The sequence below is a fragment of the Pipra filicauda genome, unplaced genomic scaffold (genome assembly GCF_003945595.2).
Source record: "Pipra filicauda isolate LSUMZ 115617 unplaced genomic scaffold, ASM394559v2 scaffold38_size3968069_pilon, whole genome shotgun sequence".
Lineage (NCBI taxonomy): Eukaryota > Metazoa > Chordata > Aves > Passeriformes > Pipridae > Pipra > Pipra filicauda.
In genome coordinates this window covers 257-21,788 of record NW_024104520.1, presented here as the reverse complement: position 1 = coordinate 21,788, position 21,532 = coordinate 257, and the positions used below count along the sequence as shown (strand labels likewise).

Sequence of the window (21,532 nt, the reverse complement as noted above, 5' to 3'; positions counted from 1 at the left end):
AATATTTGGCAACCAGTTCAAATGGCTGACACCAGCCTGCAGTCAGGCCCATCTTGCTTCACAGCCCTGCAGAAGGGGTTTGCCATGGTGAATGTTTGTCACTGTAATTCCTCTACAGATTATCTGGACTCAGGATTCTCTAAAGCATTTAAGAGAACAGGAGACATTGCATTCAGCCATCACTGAATTTTGAATTAAAATGGGATTTAAACTTCACTGCTTGAAAATCCAGGTCTTAAGATTGCAGGTGGGTACCTCCTTTGAACAGTCTTTCTATCTAACCAACACATATGTAGTTGTATTTTGAGATGAAAATTATTTATTTATATTCATACTTGAATTCTTCATAATCTTTCACTGTGCTTGCCAGTGTGTCATACCAAACAAGCATTTAATGCAAAAGAAAATGCTCTAGCCTTTTATATAAACATAAGTCTAAAACTTTTAATATATATTTATATATATATATATTTATATATATATATCACCAGTTGTGATGGCTGTCACATTGACACAACAATGCCTATAGAGAAAGAGAGAGACAGGTTAACCAGAGACTAACTTTTATTGTGCATTTTTATGCAACAGAACAAATGGAACTGGAGGTATGTAGTAATAAAACCAATATTCAAATTAGAATTAACACCTGAAATAGTAAACTGTAGGTAACAAATGTCTTTATAATTAAAAAATATTGACTGTTTAAAAAATTCTCTAAGATTTTATATTCTTTAAAAGAAATGTGTGTTGCCACATAGAAAACAATTCACACATCCTATAGAAATTGTCACAAAAACCTTACTAGTCTATATTACACTATGCACTTTTTTTTTTGTACAATATCTGATAAAGGTCTATCCCTAACCTGTACTTACTTTACACAGTACAATCATCATTAGAAAGTATTCATAGAATTAACTACACCATAACAATAAAAATATCAGGATTAATGTTTTTTTTTAATCACAGTTTCTCCACAAATATTTGTCATAGAAAATATAGCGAAGGCATGTTGGCACAGATGGGCGTGCGGTACTGCTACACAAAGTTTGAGAGAAGGCAGATACATAAATGACAGTAAGATTAAAGCGTATGGAAGGATAAGACAAGAATCTCTATCCTCCTGGGACTTTCTGGAGTGACATGATAGATAGCAGTTTCCTTCTGTTGCAAGCCTGCTGTCTACATCCAGAGCTGGGAAGGGATGTGCTGGCTTACAAAGCACACTGCTTAAATATGGATATCTCACCCTGCAAAGGCTTATGTGCTATCTATAATTTCAGGTCCCATAGTATTATACCTAACATCTTGTGGATATTTAGACACTTCAATGTGTATGAATTTATAATACCTCATAAAAAAATAACTGGAATAAGCTGTTGTGGAAATTTTGGGGTTTTTAAAATGAAATGGGTGGGTCAAGTGGTCATGATGGCAATTGAAGACAGACAACTGAGAAAAGTTTTTTATACTCTGTTACTTTAAAACCAAACATGAACAAAAATATGAGCTGGTGTCTGTTAATGCCTCTCTGTGACTATGACTCATGTCACTGGCCAGTGCACATAAGCAATTGAGGGCAAAATTTTGTTTGTAAAGAAAGGTCCAAACCAGCAAAGCCATTTCTACTGCCAAAATGGCTTTCAGGATGATACTATACTTTTGGTTATTTTGCACAATACGAGAGTAGAGGATTGTGAGTGGTTCCATGATGCTGGCTACACTTTTTACACTAAAAATAAAGCTAAGCTTACTGGTTATTTCAGCAAATCCTTAGGTCATTACATGAGAGGTCTGTCCAGTCCAGTTAATCTGTTCTGAGACTGTTAAAAATGAAATGTTTGTATTTTTAACATCATACAATTAAATATCTGAAAGGAAACCATCACAATGTTTACAAAAATACAGCATGATACATATCGCTGTGGACAAAATTTACAGTATAATGTTGACTCACACATTCTGACATGTTTTACCAAATAGTTCTGGTATGTGTCACCACATTAAACATAGACCAGCAAGACTTACACCATCTGAGCAATGTAACATCTTCTATTATAATTCTTTTTAGAAAAGTGTAAGTTCAACACCAAAAAGCTACGATAGGATATCTGTACTGTGACATTTCTGTACACTGAATTTCTTCTCTAGAGGCCACCATGTGCCGTTGATCGCTCCAAGAAGGTCACCTCCTGCCTGTAATGAGGGGATGCAGTTCCAAACCCCTTGCTCTAGTGAGGTCCTATGTGACTAAATTGGTAATTGACTTTTAGAAAATAAATTAGTTAATTTGGGTCCAGTGAGTGCCTTTCAACCCCTTTCTAAAAAATCACCAAAATTAAAATGAACTGAGAGGTATTGGACATTTAAGGGCCTAAAGCATATCCTGGCTGAGTGAGGTCCTGTCTGTGGCAGTGCACGGTGGAGCCCGTGTCCTGAGATGCCCCATGGGCCATGAGAGATTGGTTACAATCGCAGGCAAAGAGGAGGCAGATGGCAGGAAGAAGCTATTGTGTGGGCGAGCTGAGCTTTGAGAGACGGCTGCAGCCCTGCGGCCTGCCTGGGACTAGAGGAGCGCTGCACTCCAGAGAGCCCTTCCTGATTCTGAGGAAGGGGCTGGGTGCCTCCTGCCTTGCCTGGTGCACAGGGAGAAGGTTGGGAAGGAGAGGAGATGGATAAAAGGAGCAATCAGTAGCTATTCTCATGGCTTGCACAAGGCGGTGAGGAAAGCTGGGGAGTGTGAGATATGCATTCAGGAGAGTTGACACTGATGAGGTAGCACTAAGGATGGTCAAAAGTGAAGTGAGCTTTCTTTACAAAAACCAGTTCCCTGTACCTGCCAGTGCGGAAATGTTGTCTCAAGAAGAGCTGGTTCAGGCTGTAAAGGATGCCTGCATGGGCCTGAGCAACCAGACAAGGGTAAGGAGATGCAAACACCCCAATGTGGAAAGGAAAGGGTACAATTTCTTTGGCATTGCCTATTTCTGGAGTGCATCAATTTGGAGGGACAATGGACTCCTAAACCTTTAAAATTAAAGGTTTTTGGTAGACTGATTTTTGTTTTTAAAGCTGGTATCTGCTTCCATGTTGTGCATTGTTGTGAATTCTGCTCTAACAGCTCTTTTCTTATAGCTCTCAGATAGTACGGACTGCATGTTTATCAAATACAGAAGTCTAAACTAGGCTCTTCTTGCCCAACCCCTCCCTGAATCCAACTCTGAGCAAAACCAGCACATTGTCTCATCTTTTTCAAGGAATGGATATAAAACACAAATGAAAGCAAAACCAAGAAAAGGCAATTTGAAGCCTCTAAAGCTATACAATATGGCTGCAGAATAGCAGGAGGCAATGGAAAATCTGTCTTCTGAAATGGCAATTTGTTTTTAGCAATCTTGTTTTAATGAAAACTGTCATGATCAACTCTGCTCCTCTAGAAATCTAGATAAATATACTGTCTATCTGATATACAATGCAATTTTTTAGCTGTTGGAAGTGCCTGTTATTGTTCTGGGTCTTTGAAGGATTCTGCTGTTGATGAGTGCTGCTGTTTTACCCGGAAGCTTAATTTCCTGGAAGAGTTGCCTAAGGAAGTCCCTGAATTTTTCATCTGGTGCAGTATTTTAAGGTAGCATTTATAATTGTGTTCTTTTCTTTTAGGAAATGGGAGACCACTTCTTTTTTGTTGTAAGTGTGCAGACTTGTTCTTACATCTCCTACTCAGGGAAAGCAAATAGCACCCAGCTGTTCTGGGTCCAGATATGGAGTTGTTATCAATAGGCAGATGAGATAGTAGCTGCTGTTTCTTTTGACATTTTTAGGTTTTTTAATGACCTTTTCTCTACAACTAGATGAAATGAACTGCACTTTTCCTTTGAGTGTGCTATGAAGTATTTGGATAATAGGCACTGAGAAGTCTTATTAAGAAGGACTTGAAATGGATTTCTTTCTGTTAACTGGGATATGGTAGGATGGAGAAGCTGAAATGTATGCAGTATGTGTTCAAACATGCTTTGGACTCCTAAATGACAGCAGGGTTAAGTATGTTTAACAAATAGTATCTCCTAAATTAAGTGGTTGCTACTGTTGTATGAGGTGGTTCTCACTGCCATCAATCACCAGATCCATCTTGCATACCTCTATTGAAGACTTCATCCTGTGATCCTGGATGGTCAGTCCCTTCATAATATGAGTTCCCATTGTGAAGGAAAGTCCCCACTGCACGCCCCTGACGGGCGTGTCCTACTGCGTCACTGAACACCTTGTTTATTTGCTCTTCAGATGGCATCCACCAGTCCGGGTTGGAAGTACAATGCATCCTAATAAACTCTGCAGGAAAACATGCAAGGATAAAAAACAGCTTGTCTTTGCAGCATTCTTTATCACCCAGGCATCAAAAGCTCACAGGAAATAAAAGGGGATATTGCTGCTCTACTTAAGCAGAAGTAAGCATTATGGGGGATGCCATGATAATGCCACTGGGACCTATTGCTGCACAAGTGTGTTTCTCCACATGCAGTGTATGCTGTTATACCTGAGCTAAATAGGTGATGCATGGGACCTGGAGATAAAATACCTTCTGGCAGAAATAAAAAGAACTAATTCGAAGTGAAGGCTGTGATTCAGCATGTGCAATACATGTGAAAGCTAACATGAACGGGATGTATTTAATTTGAAACCTGTTGGTGTTTATACCTCAAGGTGATTGCTGTCCTGGATCTTTATGACCTCCCTCTGCTGGCTGCTTCAGTACCTGCAGGCTGCAGGAGCCCACAACCTGCTGGAAAATGTCACTGCCATTATTTCTGTTTGATGCTCCTTTCTGTTTGGGATATTTTTCCTTTTAAGTTCTGCTTTTTTCCTCTCCCTGTATTTCACACCTATTTTTTCAGACTAAACTCGCCTTAGAAATAGCTAAATGAGATTAGAGGGCTGAGTTGGCTAGCCTTCCAATAGTTTTCAGTGCAGGAGAAAATGAATTGTACTGCATGTAATTTGGCTATTAAAGTAGCTGGTGCTTCCACATGCAGCTATTTGTATGTAATGATTACATTTTTTATAATTTATTTTTCAGATCCTTTGACATGTAATATACTAGACCTTGCACAAGGTGCCTTACCAGTTCTGGAGTTGTAACTCCTAGACATAGCTCAAGTAGGTGTATTTGGACTTTGAAACATCCAAAAACGATTTTAAATGTGAGGGCACCTTATTAGAGATACTGGATACACTATAGCTCATATTGAAACTGAACTTCTTATTTATTCCGTAATATTAGTTATTCCTTCATGCAGTATTGTGTGTCCCAGGATATTTTTAAATTCTATTTTCTACTGTTGACAAGCCAACAGCACAATAAGTGGTGTAAGGTAACTTCATTACTGTCACCACATCTTGAGATGGGGACTGCTGTGCTTTTACATGAGTTCCTGTGCCTGCAAGGTATCTCATCTGCTGGACAATTAGGATGTGATTTTTGCATAGCTCCTCCAGCAGTGTGTCTGCAAAAGTGATAGCAATCTCTGTTTTAAATTCATTTCCCTGGAAATCCGCGCAGGCAACAGTAATTCCTTCCTAGTTATGCTCATGTGTGCCTCCACAGACTTGTCTTTTTCTCAGAGAAATGGTTACCACATAAAGGAGTAATGATATAATTTAAGCACGCCAGTCTGTTTTAAAGCTGGTTCCAGACACCAGTCAGTTGTAGGAATATATTAAAAATGTTTATAGATATTTAAACTACTCTGAGTGCAGAGAGACAACCAATTTACACTCTCTGCTATGGTGGAAAGGTATAATTGGCCATTGGCTGAGAATTAGTCAGGTACTTGTTACCTTGGCTTGTAAATGGGCAGGAACCAGTGGCCAGCTCTTAGCACTGGATAAAGTTGTCCCGTTTGCACCCATGCACAAAAGCTCAAAGGGAGAGTTTTCTACTCTGCTTTATTAGCCGGTTCTTAGATACTGAAAAGTTTTGGCTTCCTCTTCAAGCTTCTGAAAAGTAAAGAAATTACCCTTCCTCTTTCTCCCTAGGAGCACTCCCCACATTCTTTATGTCCAGGACCCCAGAAAGGAGAGTGGCCATAAGCAAAAGTCCATGTACAGGTGGATTTACTGGTAGCCTTGGGAGGCAGGGGAAGAAAGAGGGAGAAAAGGGTATCAACACTCTGCTTGTGTGTAAATTATTAAGTAAAATTTAAAGTAACTTAGTAAATATTAAAGCACTTGTATCTAGCCTTCAGTTCTCAGGAAAACTTCTAGAACTCTGAATCTTCCTCCAGACCTCTATGGCACAGTGTGCAATGGACTTGCCCTTCAGTTAAGCTCTGATAGAGTATTCAGGTCTGGTTAAAAGATTCCTTTGTAGTATAAAAAGAGCTTCTTTGCCTAATTTGCCTGTATGCAAAATCTGAGTTCATTACCTGGTTACATCAATGTACCCCAATCACAAATCTTATCTACTTAGCCCTGTTGGATTCTTCTACCCTGCATGGCAAGAGGCTCCATCTGGTGTATATAACCACTTTGGACTCCAGTTAAATAACTAAAGATATTTTTATCACTGACTGACCAAATATAGCTTTTTACATTGCATTGATTACTAAATATTCTTGAGTTAGTTGAACCAAAATTTCGTGTATGTGCTCATAAAATACTAAAAAGTTAACTATGAGTTAATTAAGGAGATAATAAGCATATGCATTGATAAAATGCAGATGTTGATATTAAAAGATGTTTTTAATTGGGATTTAAAAAGTCCAGGTTTGTATGTTTTATTACAAATCTTTGTAACAGGCCTTTCAAACAATTTTAGGAAATGAAAGTACAGAACATCCTTCACAATCTGTACCCTTTCCTCTATATTGTCCAATATCCTCACTCTCTGACATTGCAAAATGCTTGCAAAACTCCCCCTCCTTTTCAGGCTAAACATGGGGGAAAGTTATTCTCCAACTTTTTCAGCCAATGTTGCATCAATATACCAAAAAAGAAGTTAAATTCTTAACAACACATTTGTATACACTTTGTAGGTAATTAACCTGTAGATGTTCTTGACCCTATAAGATGTCCAAACCTATTCTGAAACTTGTTTAGCTTCTAACACCAATGATGCCTTGTGTTCTTCTACACATTAGGTTATAATTATTCCTTTGGTTATTTTTGTGTATCAGGGTTAAAAAATACCCTCATAGTTTATTATAAAAGAGTGTAATCAGGATTGTCTGGATTTGCTTCTTTGTTTAAAGTGTATTAGTGTCATGTGGCCTTGCATTTCTCCTCTCTCAAATAAGCAGCCTTGTTTTTCCCATCCAAAACCACCCAAAACACATATATAATACATACATACATACATACATGTATGTATGTATAAAAAGAAAGTGGAGGGTTTCTGGATGCTTGTCACCTGCCTGTAAAACCCCTTCTAGTTCTGCAACTGTCAGCCAAATGCTTCTACTGAGCCAGAGCCAATGTGGTGAAATGAGATCACATATGGTGGACACTGAGCGAAAAGATGCAGTACCTCTGAGACATGTTACTTTTACTGGATCCAGAGGACGTCTTTCAGGACCTGTCTCTCCTGACTGCACTGACCTTTTCCTTTTTCCAAGGCCGCATGAGTACTTAAGCTCATCGGTTGTGAAAACAAATCTGATGAGATAGCGCAGGAGCCGTCGTCCATCTTTCTTGGAAGAATTTACAGCCTCATCCCACTGTTTACTAGTGATGTAGACAGGGTAGTTGTTCAGCAACTGCTTACTCCCCTGGAAAAGTGAAATATTTCCATTCCTTATTTTACAAGACAAATAGGTAAAAATGTCAGTTGCAATAGAAGATATGTTTTTTAATTAGCCACAATTCTGACAGTGAAACACAACCCAAAGTGAACACTGCTCTTACTGAGAAATGATTACTTTTAAAATTACATTTCCATTTTCTAGAAGTCAAATTGAGTGAGGCACAAGGAATACGTTTTGAGAGCTGGTTATTGATAATTTCCACTTTAACAAGCGGGTTCAAAAGAGTTAAGAATCAGTGACTGGGTATATTATTTAACTATAACATTTCTTCTTAATATGTTAGAATGCATAAGAAAGGTCTTTGAAGAGCGTGATCAAATGGATCATTTGATTGCAGCTGACAGTTTACTTCAGAGGTGACTCTTTTGGTCTATTTTTATAATAAATTTATTACTTCTGTAGAACACATCTGAAACTTGACAGCAGTTATGTTACTGTGAAAAATGTAAAGAAAATAAATAAAGGAACTATGGAAACTAAAAGCTTTATTATTATTAATGAATGCTGTATTAACTCCAATTATAGCTTTACAGAAATGCCACTGTGTCAGCTGGAAAGAAATTTTGCTTTTAACCTTCATAATTTGTGTGCTTCAACATTCCAACATTAAATGAATGCTGTGGGACTAATTATGGGGATTCCTATAATCCACACACATTTATAAGCCCTCTTAAGCCAATTGTACCTAAATTGTATTTAATTCTTGTTGCCCATAAAATGTTATAGTCCAGGATTACCCAATTAATGTAAGATGGTATGGTAATATACTTAAAATAATTTAAGTACACAAAACCCCCAAACTACACCCTCCTAGAGACTCATTCACTTTTACAGCTGCACCTCTTTATCAAAATGCATAAATCTAGAAGCCTAATTAGTAAACTCTTCATATAGCCCCCAGCTTAGACAAGAACTCGCAGTGAGCCACAGAAACAAGGGTCTGGTGCTCATTGAGGCAATCAGCCACATGCTGCACTTGTGGGCAACCGCTGCAAAGTTCTCCTCACTTTCAGGCCTTTGATATCTCAAGGCTGTTTTAAGGACTACCCTTGCCTTCTTTCATATATTTATTATAACATCTTTGGAGACAGCTTGAGTGCATCTTTGAAGTTTCTTCTCGGGGATTTGCTTTTAATTTTTTTGCAAGCTTGATATATGGAAAATTGAATTTAGTGAGGACTGTGCTAAGGGGGCCATTAGATAATCTGTATGATCTAGAGTAGCAGCACCTCCCAGTGGGGTTACCATCACTGGGAGCTGAGCCTGTGTGACCGTCTGCTACTTGTTTGCCTTGCTGCAAGCTGCTGGCAAAGACAGCTATGGGCAAATCCAAAACTCTGCAAAGGAAGCCAAAATATAAAGGAAGAGGTGGGCTTTGTCTGCCTGAGGGGCCACTGCCCCCAGAACAACTCAACACTTTATTACCTCTGAAGCTTGTAATCCCTAAGAGAAAGACCCTTTGCCTATAGTCTAGCTCTGTTATAATTTAGGACTTTCTCTTTGCACTTCATTGTCTCCTCATAACACTGCAAAAGGGTCAGGATCAAGTCCTTCCCCTTCATTCATGATACAAGAAGCTGCTTTAATTTTTGGCAGGTACATAAGCTCCTGGGAAGCCTAAGTCTAAAGAGCTCTGACATGAAGGAACATTACCTTCCATCCAGTCCAGCTCCTTGTCCTCTGCCAAAATGGTGAAGGGGCTGGAGGAGAAGGAAGAGCAGAGGGGAAGCATGGAAAACTTCTTGGAGGTGTTTGTTATACTCATGCTAAAGCAACTATAAACACAGTATCCCTGAGGGAAACCAACTTCCTTGGTTTGTTCCTCTACAGTACTATACAGAACCATGTGATACTCACGTTGGTACTTATTTTTTTCAGCACCTAGCTCCTCATCCCTTTTCTATAAAGTCAATTATTTTCCTACCTTAGATTTCTGAAACCTATTTTTTTCCTATTACAAAAAGCCTCTGGTGAAGCAAGGACCATTCTTACTGATACCAGTGCAAAGTACAAGCTGCAGCTAACTCTGTAGGCACTTTCTTTTAAGCCTTGGCAGGCAGGGCTTATGCGATGCAAGCCCATTGCCCAACGTGAGGCTCCAGGCTTGCTCGTGTGCATTAAGGATGGATGCTCATATGTGGCTTTGCTGAGCAGCAAGCTATCCTAGAAGCTGTGTTTATGTATATACAGCACTGATGGAAATACGGTGCAGAAAGGCCCAATGTCTAGATTTCATGAGAGCTCCCATTACTATTAACTGAGGAGAAGGTAATAAATTTTGTGTAGCTTCCTCAGCCTCAATTTTATAATGCTTCTCCCTTATTCCCCCTGAAATTTAGGATATTTTTCCTCATTCTTCTCCAAAGGCATGATACAGTGTTATGCTACTCCGTTAAACAATTACTGGGATCTTGCTACAGACACGCTTTAATTGCTTTCTCTGAAAGAACAGTACTTCTGGGCAAAACATTCTCACTAAATATATGATGTGGTTTAGTGTGTCCAGCATTCATTAATCTAAAACAAACAGAAAACCTCCCAGAAATAAAATAAGCAGACCCCGAAGGAAGAACCAAAATACAAATGCCTTCATGCTTGTATTTGTATATGATTAAGCTCATGAATAAAAGATTAATATCTATGTGTTTAATTGAAGGAAAAACTATGTCACATTGTGACAAGCTATTCCTTGTGGGACGTTACAGAACAGCCTCAGTTTTTACAGTACTTGAAAATTTTGGTTAAGAAAAAGAGCATTAAAAAATGATAAATGAATCTTTGGAATATATTTGAGTGATAACAACTAACTATATATAAATATAAATATGTATATATCAATTTGCACAGGATAAAACTGAATGGAGGAAAAAAGCGATGCACACCCTAAACTGCTGCTAAATATCTTCAGTGAAACTTGGGTAAGTTGTACTATGTGAGGCTTGCACTACGTATCATTTACGTGCAAAGGGAGATCAGACTATACCTACGTCTTCCCTCTTCTGATTTTGTTTCTGTGAATGGACAGTGACACATATACAAAAACATGCATAGCAAGAGTCTCAAATACAGACAGTCTAAATGAGAAAAGTCTCAACAAACCCACTTAATTTCAGGCATTTTTACGAGCCTGGATAGAAAGACACTGGAGCAAAATTAACATGAGTTACACCAGAAACAAGGACTCCCTGAAACAACATCTCAGCCTTGGCCATATTGATCAACATAACTGGTCTACTCTGGCCTCCAACTGGGAGGTTTGGAGACACACCATCTATAACGCTGCTGATGCTTTTGAGAAAGCACGCAGGATCACTCGTGAGGAGAAAAGACAATGCAGAAAGATTCATGCCCTGCAGAATATACCACCTAAGGAGTCTTTCTGCTGTGCCTTTTGCAACTGGACGTGCCTATCTTGTATTGGCCTTTTTAGCCACCAGCGCGCTTGTGACGAATGTGGGTAAAGCCCTTCCCAGATCTTCATTTGTGAAGCCTAGCCATGATGACACTAGAGCTGATAGAGAGACCTATACATCTATAGAGAAGGGCAGGACTTAAATGTCCTGCTTTTTACTGCACCACTTTTAAAAAGGTCATAATTACAAAAATCCCCAAACTTGGTATCAAGTACAAAATTGTTCGCACTCAACATTTTGTTTGGGATCTTTCTGAAAAAAAAGAGCTCCCCACAGACTCGCAGAAGTCTATATTTGGGTCTGTCTGCAAAATGAAGAAAACATGTATTTTAGTGTTAACCATGTCAGGGCTACACACACGTGTCTGTGTCTGTGCACGACATGTTGGTAACCCCCATACATGGGCTGCAGCCCCTGTGTACCAGTAGCTGCCATGTGCAGTCACTGCCAGTCATCCAGCTACAGTTTTCACCAAGATAGCTCTAGCCTAAATTTTTATCAAAAAAGTGATGTTTCTGAGAAAAAAATTACCTGAAGCAGGGCAAGTGCAGCTGTTCCTGATGGAAGGAGTTGCATATTGCTTAGTAAAGTCATTCTAGGTTACACTAATGATTAGTCTCCTCCATTTGGGGCATTACTGAAGCTAAGAATGACAGTTTAACAATAGATTTTACATATTTTTTACAACTAAATATATTATTTCTGTGCTTATTTATTTGCCAACATGTTTTCAATGAATTTTCAAACATAAAAAGGTGTAGCTTGTCTTCACTGTATACTACCTCAGTTGGATGGTCTGTTGGCTGTGGTACCATAAGCTGGTTGTGATGCTGAAGTACGGTCTTCAAATAATCTAAAACAGTCTGGCAGGGCACTGCATGAAACAAATTGCAATTATTGTATATTAGCTATATAGCATGAAATAGAACAACAATACTAAATCAAGCAGTGTTCTTTAGGATCTGTTTTGTACATCTGGGAGATTTATTTCAAACAGGAAATACTTCTCATTTTGATTTGTGTGGGCATTTCATTTAATAAATGTACAACAAATGTATTTCCTATTTGAGATCTCTGACATTGCTTTTATTTTCTGCCCACTAGTTTTCAAAGGGTTTTTTCCTAGTTTGAAATTATAATTATTACAAATACAAATTAGGTCAGCAGTAACGATAATAAGAAAAAAAATCTGTAAATACTGTAAAAAGCCCAAACCATACAAAGGAGAAAACATTTCTTGGACCTAAATAATGGACTGATTAACATGTATATATGCTGAAATGTTTTTTGAAACTACAGTCTGATTAACTATACTGAAGAGATTCAATGATTCATATACCTTAATATCTATTCCCTCCCTCCTCCCAAATTTGACATAAAACTAGGTGTTAAACAAATTGCTTTATTTCTCTTTCCCTCATCTTTCCTGCTTTCCATTCCCATCACTCTCATCCATTTCAGTAGTGGTACCAACATCCTATTCTCTTCTGTTGAGGTGAAAGGTTAATTAGGGATGATTCAATTATGGGTCTCTCTTAAGCAGATGCTGCCACAACTGTGATTAACTCTGGAGTATTTCTGAGATACAGCTCTTTTCTCCTGAGCCTGAAACACCACAGGAGAGTTACACAAAAACTTACACAAGTCAGTCATAATGTTGCATTAGTGTCTAAGGTCCCTTATCTCACACTTCGTACGGATTGTTTTTGTAAAACATTCAGACTTAATCATAGTTTCAGCTAAAAACCCAGAAGAAATTTTTTTTATTATTATTATTTCTTGGCATTCAGCCTTTACGCCTGGAAAAATGTGGTGATTTGGGCTTTCTCTCGAGCTAGCAATCTGAAAGCCAGCATTGAAATAGCTTAGAATGTCCATGCAAAACAGATTCTTTACTGAGGGCTAAGTGGTGTTACATCCAGCAGTGTGTGTGGCAGGATAGTCCACCCTGAACAGACCTAAAATGCAATAATACATACTATGCAGGCCATCATGCAAACTATCATGCCAGTTCAGCTGCTGGTGCCAGGGTGCTGTCTTGGTGTTAAATTATGCTAAGACCATCCTGGTTCACCAGACTTCGAACATACATCCTTTTTTTGAAACAAGATGTGACAGATAAGCTAGTCTGTGACCTTGTAAGTCTGTGACTACCAGTCCATCTTTTCGTAACTATAAGAGCCCAGTCCAAACTTCCTTATGGCAGATTCTTCCACATAGTTCCTTGAAGTGTGGAGGTTGTCCCGTGAAGCAGGGACGCCTCTTCATCGTTACTCCCCAGGGGTTAAGAGAAAGAGAGAGATCTGCCCGCTGTCTCGTATGATGAATTATATCAATCTCTACTTAATGATTGTTTCTTTTGCTAGCTTCAATACAATAGCTTTAATATAATTGTTTTGTTACAGTGCACTATATTACTTTGTTATATAATACACTACTAATAGATTTTTTAGCTTTTACACTGTGTAGTAAATAATTCTGATTAAGATCTTTCATCTGTTCACCTGTTTGTTAATTTGTCATAATAAATAATTAATTTATATAAATATATCTGTTTTGCCATCATTAAAACCCAGGGGACAAAGTGGTTTAATCATACCTCTATAACTCCTTTATATTTAAATGGTTAACACAATCCGAGGCTAAGACAGGATTCAACTGCACCTAAACCCTTCCCTGAGAAGGAGTTTAGAAAGCAAGAGAGTTCTTTCTGCACCTCAAGACTCACCGGTAAGGCTTTGCTTCTTAAAACTTTGTCTAAGCGTTCCACTCTCCCGTGACAGTGTGCATACAGAAGCCATGCCAAGTGCCTGATATGACGAATAAATTCCTACGTTATTGCACCCCACACTGACTTCTCTGTAATGTGACCCACCAGTGTATTTACTCCTGTTGCTGATTTTTCACACAGTAAGTAATTTCACTGCAGGCTATCCAAAGATATGTTTACCTGTGTTCTTCCAAAGGGATGAGGCACAAGTGAGATGACAGGAAATTATTTAACCTGTTGTGTCCCCGGCAGATGAAGTACAGCTCTACTTTAACTGTATGCTACTGATAAAATGCCTTCTCATTACCAGTGAGAAACACAAAAGTACTAAAAGCTAGACAAAGCTTATAAAACCCTCTATCTTCATAAAAGCAGTAATGTTTTGGCTACAAAACTGTATGATTTTTTTATCACTGTAGTGACTTGAGGATGCTGAATATTTTTGACTTGTAATGCCATTGCACAGCACAGTTTGCTGTTGGTACAATAGCCTTTCAAACCTTCAGCCTTTCAAACATCAGGTGCTGTTTTCAAATCCAGATTTCTTGGACTGCCATATTAACTGAAGCCTAAAAGAAGCCACAAAGAGGGGAACACGAGGCAGAAACTCAAAGCTTTGGTTTTGTTACTGAGATACAGTCCCTCTTATGGCTCTGCAAATATTCTCTATTTCCTCCAAACCCTGCAGCAAACATAACTTTGTAAGAGCCTGGGGTTCCCAACTGTGAAGATGAATAATCATTTAAATGTACTAGCTTATTAATTTTGTTTATCTTTATCTTTGATGTGGTCTCTAGAGTTAACAAGATCATAATCCCAAGAGCTGATCTCTTATGCGCGTTTCCACTTAGCACCAACATCACTAACAAGGATCTGCAACTACTGAAACCAAGGGGAAAGACACCAATATTGAAATAACACTGGCTTGTTATGGTTTAGTAGAAAGACTGGGGAGGCAGTAATTTTCCTGCCCTTCCTCAACCTGAGGAAGTAATTTTCCTTCCTCAACCTTTTTGCCACTGGAAGAGGCAAAGTAAGCTGGCCTGCAGCAAGTGAAAGAGCAAGGTCTTAGCAGGAGCTAAAGGGTGAGGAGGAGGGGCTACAGGGCACTTGGCATGCTAGGGAAGGCTGGTCTTGCCAAGATGCTAAGCAGGACACGTGTAAGAGGTGGCAGGTATTTGCTGTTTATTGATCCAAGTTTTAAGACTTCATTGGCATTCTAGGCATCTGTATGTTGTAACAAGTGCTTATTTGACATAGCTTGTCACAGCTTTCTCTGCAGAGTATCCTAATTTCTAGTACATAGTTGAACAGTGTGTGGTGGCCACCAAATGTGCCGATGACAAAAGCCAGGCTGTGATATCTCAGCCTGAGCTGCCACACAGCACAGCGACTCTCTGGACTAAATCCTTCTTGCACCAGACAGCATCAGCGGGTAAAACACAGTACAACCCAAGTCATCATCTCCCAGTGATGCAGTTTCTACCCTCAGCTCGTTGTTACAGCGTGTACTGTTTCACCCTCAGGAACATAAACTTTATTTCAAGTCTGCATTTTGGTTTTTTTTCTTTCAACTGGTTTTATAAAGTATTTGGAAAAATAAATGGAAAACGCCTGTTGCTTGTTACATGCTTATAGTTGGTGGTGAAGTAATTTATTCATCTTGTCTTTGCTAAGCTCAACACTGACGTTCCCAAGGTGCTGGGCTCCTGCTAAAAGCAGTCCCTACGCCAGCTTACATGCTGGTACAGCTGAAGGCCATGGTGGCCCTTTTGGCCATGCTATGCATCAATACTCAGGCAGAAAATCACTGTGTCATCCAAAAGCCTTTCTCAGTGTACATTTCCCAGGGGCTGAAACCAAGTAGAGTGATGTTCTCTGTGCCTCAATACATGATAATCGGCACTGTGATTGGCCAAGTCTGTCACTTCTCATCTTCCTCATCCACTGCTACCTCTGCACTGCTTGCAAGCTGTGAGCAATGACTGTGTGCTTTCTTTCACGGATTAAAGTATTAAAAGCATGGGCTGTGAACAGTTTCACAAAAATTTCCTCCAGAAATTTGACTGCGTTGTGGCAATTTCCCAGATACAAATATATTTGGATTTTTAAATCACTTTTTGTAATATGATGTAACACCCTGAATATCTGCAATACCCTCATCAACCAAAGTTTTTGTCTCATCAAAATCATAATTTGGCCTGGTACTAATGGCATTATTCCCTTTTAGAACTCTATTAATTGAAGCTGGCATCAGCGGTGCAATTAGTTAGTCTGGGCTCAATATCAGGCCAATGAACCCACAATCATAAAGAACATCTCCTATGTCCTTTAAAAAAACAAAACAGACAGTATTTGCATCTTTTGGTCTTCTGTAGCATCCCAAATATTCCAAAACATATTGTTTTAGTTCCTGAAGGGAGTTGTCCAAACCTTACAATTCTGAAAACATCACACTTTGGTAGCAGCTGCCTAGTTCTTTTGGTAATAAGTTGATGCGCACTAAAGGGATGAAAAGCTGGTGTGCCCAAGCAGCTATCCCTTCCCGGCAGCCCATGCTGCAGCTCTCTTGGCAATGACATCTCTGTTCTTGAACCACTCTGTCCTATAACCTGGGCTGGAATCCACATCTCTTTATAATTTTCAACAAGTCTGGCAATTCTGGCTCTGACTAACAAGCTCTTCAGCTGTCCCCCCATTGGGAGGGAGTTGGGACAGACAGCTGAGACTGCAGTCCCACATGAAGCTGCTGGTGAATGTGTGCTAACATCCAGAGTTACGATGGAAATGGAAAATATTTCTACCTGTTTACCATCATCATTATATTAGTGTGACTGCATTATTTTACTCTTCACAAGTACCAAAACAGAAATACTCAATGAGCAGTTCCATATTATTGATAAAACCTATTTCCATCTGATAATGGTCCAATACTGTTATTAGCATGCCATATTTTTCCTTAATCTTGCCAGGAAAAGAAAGCCTTCTCAAGACAGTGCTCCAGGTTTAATTGTTATTATTAATTTGCCACTGATCCTAACTTCTGCTTTTTACTCATCACCATCAACTTCCCTCTAATCTATCCGTTATGTTTCTAACTGTTCCTTCATTTTCCCTCTAAGCTGGTTGTTTTTGTAACCAGCATGAAGCTTTTCCTTCTAGATAGTCTTTTGGGGCCTTCAATAACATTCTTTTAATGTTTCCCAGTTATTGCCCACTCTTTTTTCTTTTTAACCTTTGGCTCTAATAATTGTTTCCAACTTTTTATGAAGTGCCAAGAACATCTTTATTATTGGTTTGGGCTGGGGTTTTGCTCATTATAAATGTTACTGTGCAACATCACTTGCATTGGTATCTGTCAAAATGAGGGCTCTCATTTATCATCCCCAAAATGTGGCCTCCCAGTGTAAAACACTCCAGGGCTGTTCATATTGCCAAAGCACAGCACTGTCAAGAGATGCTTAGGCTTGCTGTAAATAAGGTGCATCTCCAAGGTAAATAAAGTGTATCTCTGACCTCTCCCGCAGCATCAGACAGGCCTAGTGAGAAAGGATGGCTCACCCCCAGCTTGGCAGTATGTCTGCCTGTGGTGGCTTCAGCCCCATAAACAAACAGTATGAAATCTGGTTATTCTGTTCACTAATGAGATTATGTGCTCTGTAGCCGACACTGGCTAGTATTCCTCCTGGTGTTCTGCAGAAGACGAATCCCTTAGCACTTAAGACAATTTACCTCTGACTTGCCAGGAGCAGGAGAATTGGGAAGGGTGTACATTTACATCCACCCCGCTCAGGCCAGCAGCTGTTAGTTACGACTGGCTCAGCATTGCAATGTGTCCTCCTTTGCTTGACCTTGAGCGATGCTTCTCTCTGAGTTCATTCCAGGGCATTTCTAAATTGATGCTCGACTGTCAAAAAGATGTAACAAATGATAGGGAACGTGCTGACGAACTACATGGCTGTGTGAATTTCTTACAACATTAATGGAGATGCCTTCTCTGCCTGGGATTTGGACAAGTGTACACGGCTCAGATTATTTTAGCTCATATGTTTTTTTTATTTCAATAGTCAGCTGAAAGCCAGCGAAAGCTGGATGGTCCATGAAGGCAAGTTGTTGAGCTGGAAAAACAACAAGGGGTAAGGAGAGATGGGGGTTAGGATCTCTGGAGGAACTGATCTCAGTGCTCAAGATCCTACAAATTTGGATGTTTGTGACTGGATGGTAAAATAAAAGCAGCAACCATTTGTAGTGAGAGCAGACAGGAGAAATCAAAATAATCAACATTATGTATAGAAGGGCGTTCAAGATTTCCTAAAATGACCTACATGCCTGCCAAAAACAGGGAAGGGAGAAAAAATTCTAGCAAAAATCACATTACTTTTAAAATCCCTCTCAGTAGTGTTTTCCATGTGGAGTGGAAAAACATTTAATTTCTATTAATCCGCATCTAAAAGGCCACTGGAGTTTTAATTTTAATTTTCTTTAATTTCTTCCAGAAATAAGAATGTTCCCCTTCCATACGCCTCTAGGACGTACATCTCTGCCTAAACAAGAGCCGAAAAGAGATAAAGCAAGGCAGCTGCGCATCTCTCATTTAAGTGATACTGTCACATGCTCATGTGGCTTTTATTTTTGTCTGTGCTCCCTCACTTTCCTTCACTCATTAGAAGGTACTCCTTCTTATGCTCCCTTTGAGCTCTGAAGTCTTCCCTGCTGAAGGGATATTGCCTGTAAAAACCCCTCTACAATACACTTCTACTGCTGATAACTAACAAGGAAATTAAGGAGTCCCCAGTGAGTGGGGACAGCCGTTTGAGTCACTAAAATGCCAAATGTTGACCTGCGAAGGGCAAACCCAAGTTGAGACTGGGGAGTTCATCCTTGCCAGGCTGAACTGCAGCTCCCCACAAAACTCCCACCAGGTCCTGCTCCCCAAGGAAGGCTAAGAAATCTGACCTCCCAAATTCTCATGAGTTTGTACCCAGAAGCGGGGAGAAAACAGATTAAAGCCCTGGTCTGCTGCAATTATGTATCTCAGTAAGTTTTTGTATTCAGGCAGGTTTAGTAAAGTAAGCCAGCACCCGCAAGCAGCAAAGCTGTGCTGTAAATTCAAAGGGGTTCTCGTGCCAAACACTGGGTGACTGTGCTCGAGGCTCTCTCTTCTCATAGTAACTTCACACTTTGAAGCTGAACAGCAGAACAAGGCCACAGATCAGACCAAAACATCCAGAACATCAAGGGAAACCAAAGAAGTGGTTAAATGTGAACATCAAGAAAAAGGACCAAAAAAAAGGACATGAAAAAGTGTTCATCATAACCCTTGATGGCTGCTTTATCTATGCTGTGGCTGTAGTAGACTCTTTGGAAATATGATGCTCTGAAAGTATAAAGGGGACCAGATTTCTAGGGAAAAGTAATATCTTTTATTAGATCATCCAATAGTCAGGAAAAAGAGTCAAGCCTTGGGCACACAAAACCTCCTGGAAAACTTGGCTGACTTTTTCAATTACGTTGATATTAACTCTACCTGTAAAACCTGCTTTGCTTTGTCTTCTTGCAGCCACTCTGAATGCTGTCTCTACAGGTGATCAGCTCTCTACATTTGAGGATGGTTTCCACCCCCACCCTTCTGCTGTTTACTGTAGTATGTTCTGCTGCTGGGCTAACGAGGCAAGAATAATCACTGCCTCGTTGTGCTTCATCTTACTTATTTATACCTTTTCACTACTTTCAGACTGGTTTGTCTAAAACCATGTAGCAAAGCTGGGACCACCAGAAGGCAAACCCTCATTCACGATTTTGGGCCTTTCCTTTAACCACCTGGAAATATTTTCTTCCTTTTAGGTCAAAAACTGCAAGAAAATCATGCTGACAATAACAAAGAACTGCTTAATATCCTGATGGTCTAAATCCAGGTCTTACATGCGGTTCCACAAATAGGTCTTTAATTTCACTATTGGGAATGTATCACAGCCCTAGTAATTTCTATACAGAGGCAAAAGATTAGGAGACACTTTTATCCTCGTATAGATGGATTAATTTGCTCTGTTCTTGATGGTCTCAAAACCTTAAAGAGCCAACGATAACCTTGCCAAACTCCTTCCAGAAATCATCTAATGACAATTGCAAAACAAGAAAAAATAACACACTAAATGAAAATGTTTCTCTTCAATTGAACTGAAACCTGAAAATGTTTGGTTAATGATTTTCCGTAAAAAAATATATTGGGGAAACTGAAAAAGAAGTCATACAGCTCCAAAACCCAAAAACTGAAATATGAATTTTTCTTCATTTATTCTGTAGCTGGAACAATTAAGATTTCACACAAATTTAAGTATTATTTCAGTCAAATCATATCTTTTGAGAAAAAAACCCTTGACCCATGCAAAAACCAAAATATATGCAATATTTTACCCATGTAATTGTTTTTCTCCAGTGGTGATCTCCAAAGAGTGATGATAGGCTATAGGCAAAAAGATCCTACAGAACTGGAGGGCTTCTACAGCAACAGGGCAGAGTCCTGAAAAGTGAAAAATCTTATTTTCCATGTCCAAAAGCTACAGGAAGATATGTCTTCTGTAATATTTGTTAAAAAAGAAAAAAAGTCATTGCCTTTACATCTGCTGAGGAAACATTCTTCTTCTCAGTAGCGTCTTTGTGAGCCTTGCTCTGCAGAACTAGAGGCAGAGATGTATAGTGGTAACTATTTTTAGATCGCAAACTCTCATGGATTTTAAAAGGGCTTTTGCATATGGAAAGTAAAAAAAAGAAATGCAAAGTATTTCAGGAAAAGGATAAAATGATTCATATTATACACCAGAAAGGGGGGGTTGGTGCTTTTATAGTCTGCTGAGAGGGTTGCTAGTGGGAGCCTCAGTGACCATGGGGACAGCATAGTGCACATCACCACCGCCCCAGAGGGTCTCCTGCCAGCCTCATCGAGCAGCTCTGGCCCGGTTCCCCCAAAGATGAGAAGGAAACCACCATGTAAAAAATATCCTGCTCTTTCGGTGGCTTGGTGGAGACAGTATGGCAGCCTTCATGCCCATCTAGCTGCCTCCTCAGTTGCTTCTGCACCGCACTCATCTCCTTCCCTGGCCCTCTGGATGCCCAGCATGAGGTGGACAAATTCACAGGGAAGAAAGTTTGTCTTCCATCATGACTTTGATAGATGCGGGAAACACTCTGCAGAGGGCTTTCTGGCTCCCTCCTGAGGCATGCAACATCTTGATGGGCAAAGAAAAAAAGGGCTCAGAGAATGAGCGTTGCTCCTATTTACACACAGAGCTGGGCATTTCAAGTAACAGAAAAATTTCTGCCAGCTGTTTTGGTAGTAGAAGCTCACTGGAACAAAATCAGCACTAGAGACAAAAATAATTAGACATTGCCTTTAGTTGATTTTTGATTAACTTTGCTCAGTGGTGGCTGTGGGACTGCCTGAGGAGCTCAAACCTCTGTCCTACCACATAGCAAAATCTGAGGCAGCTTCTGTGGCTCTTACTGCTTCTCCAAACACGAGTCACTTCAGATCTATCTGTATGTCACCCAGACAG

At 39.6% G+C, this 21,532-nt stretch overlaps 1 protein-coding gene across 1 annotated transcript; it reads right to left on the bottom strand.

The window, feature by feature from the left end:
- Positions 1-546: 546 nt before the first annotated feature.
- On the bottom strand, positions 547-12,165 carry BEND4 (BEN domain containing 4). Its single transcript, XM_039385017.1, has 3 exons — positions 11,992-12,165; positions 7,520-7,760; positions 547-4,326 (listed from the first exon to the last, which is right to left on the bottom strand). Exons 1-3 carry the CDS (start codon positions 12,022-12,024, stop codon positions 4,109-4,111), a joined length of 492 nt encoding a protein of 163 aa, XP_039240951.1. The 5' UTR covers positions 12,025-12,165; the 3' UTR covers positions 547-4,108.
- Positions 12,166-21,532: the final 9,367 nt, after the last annotated feature.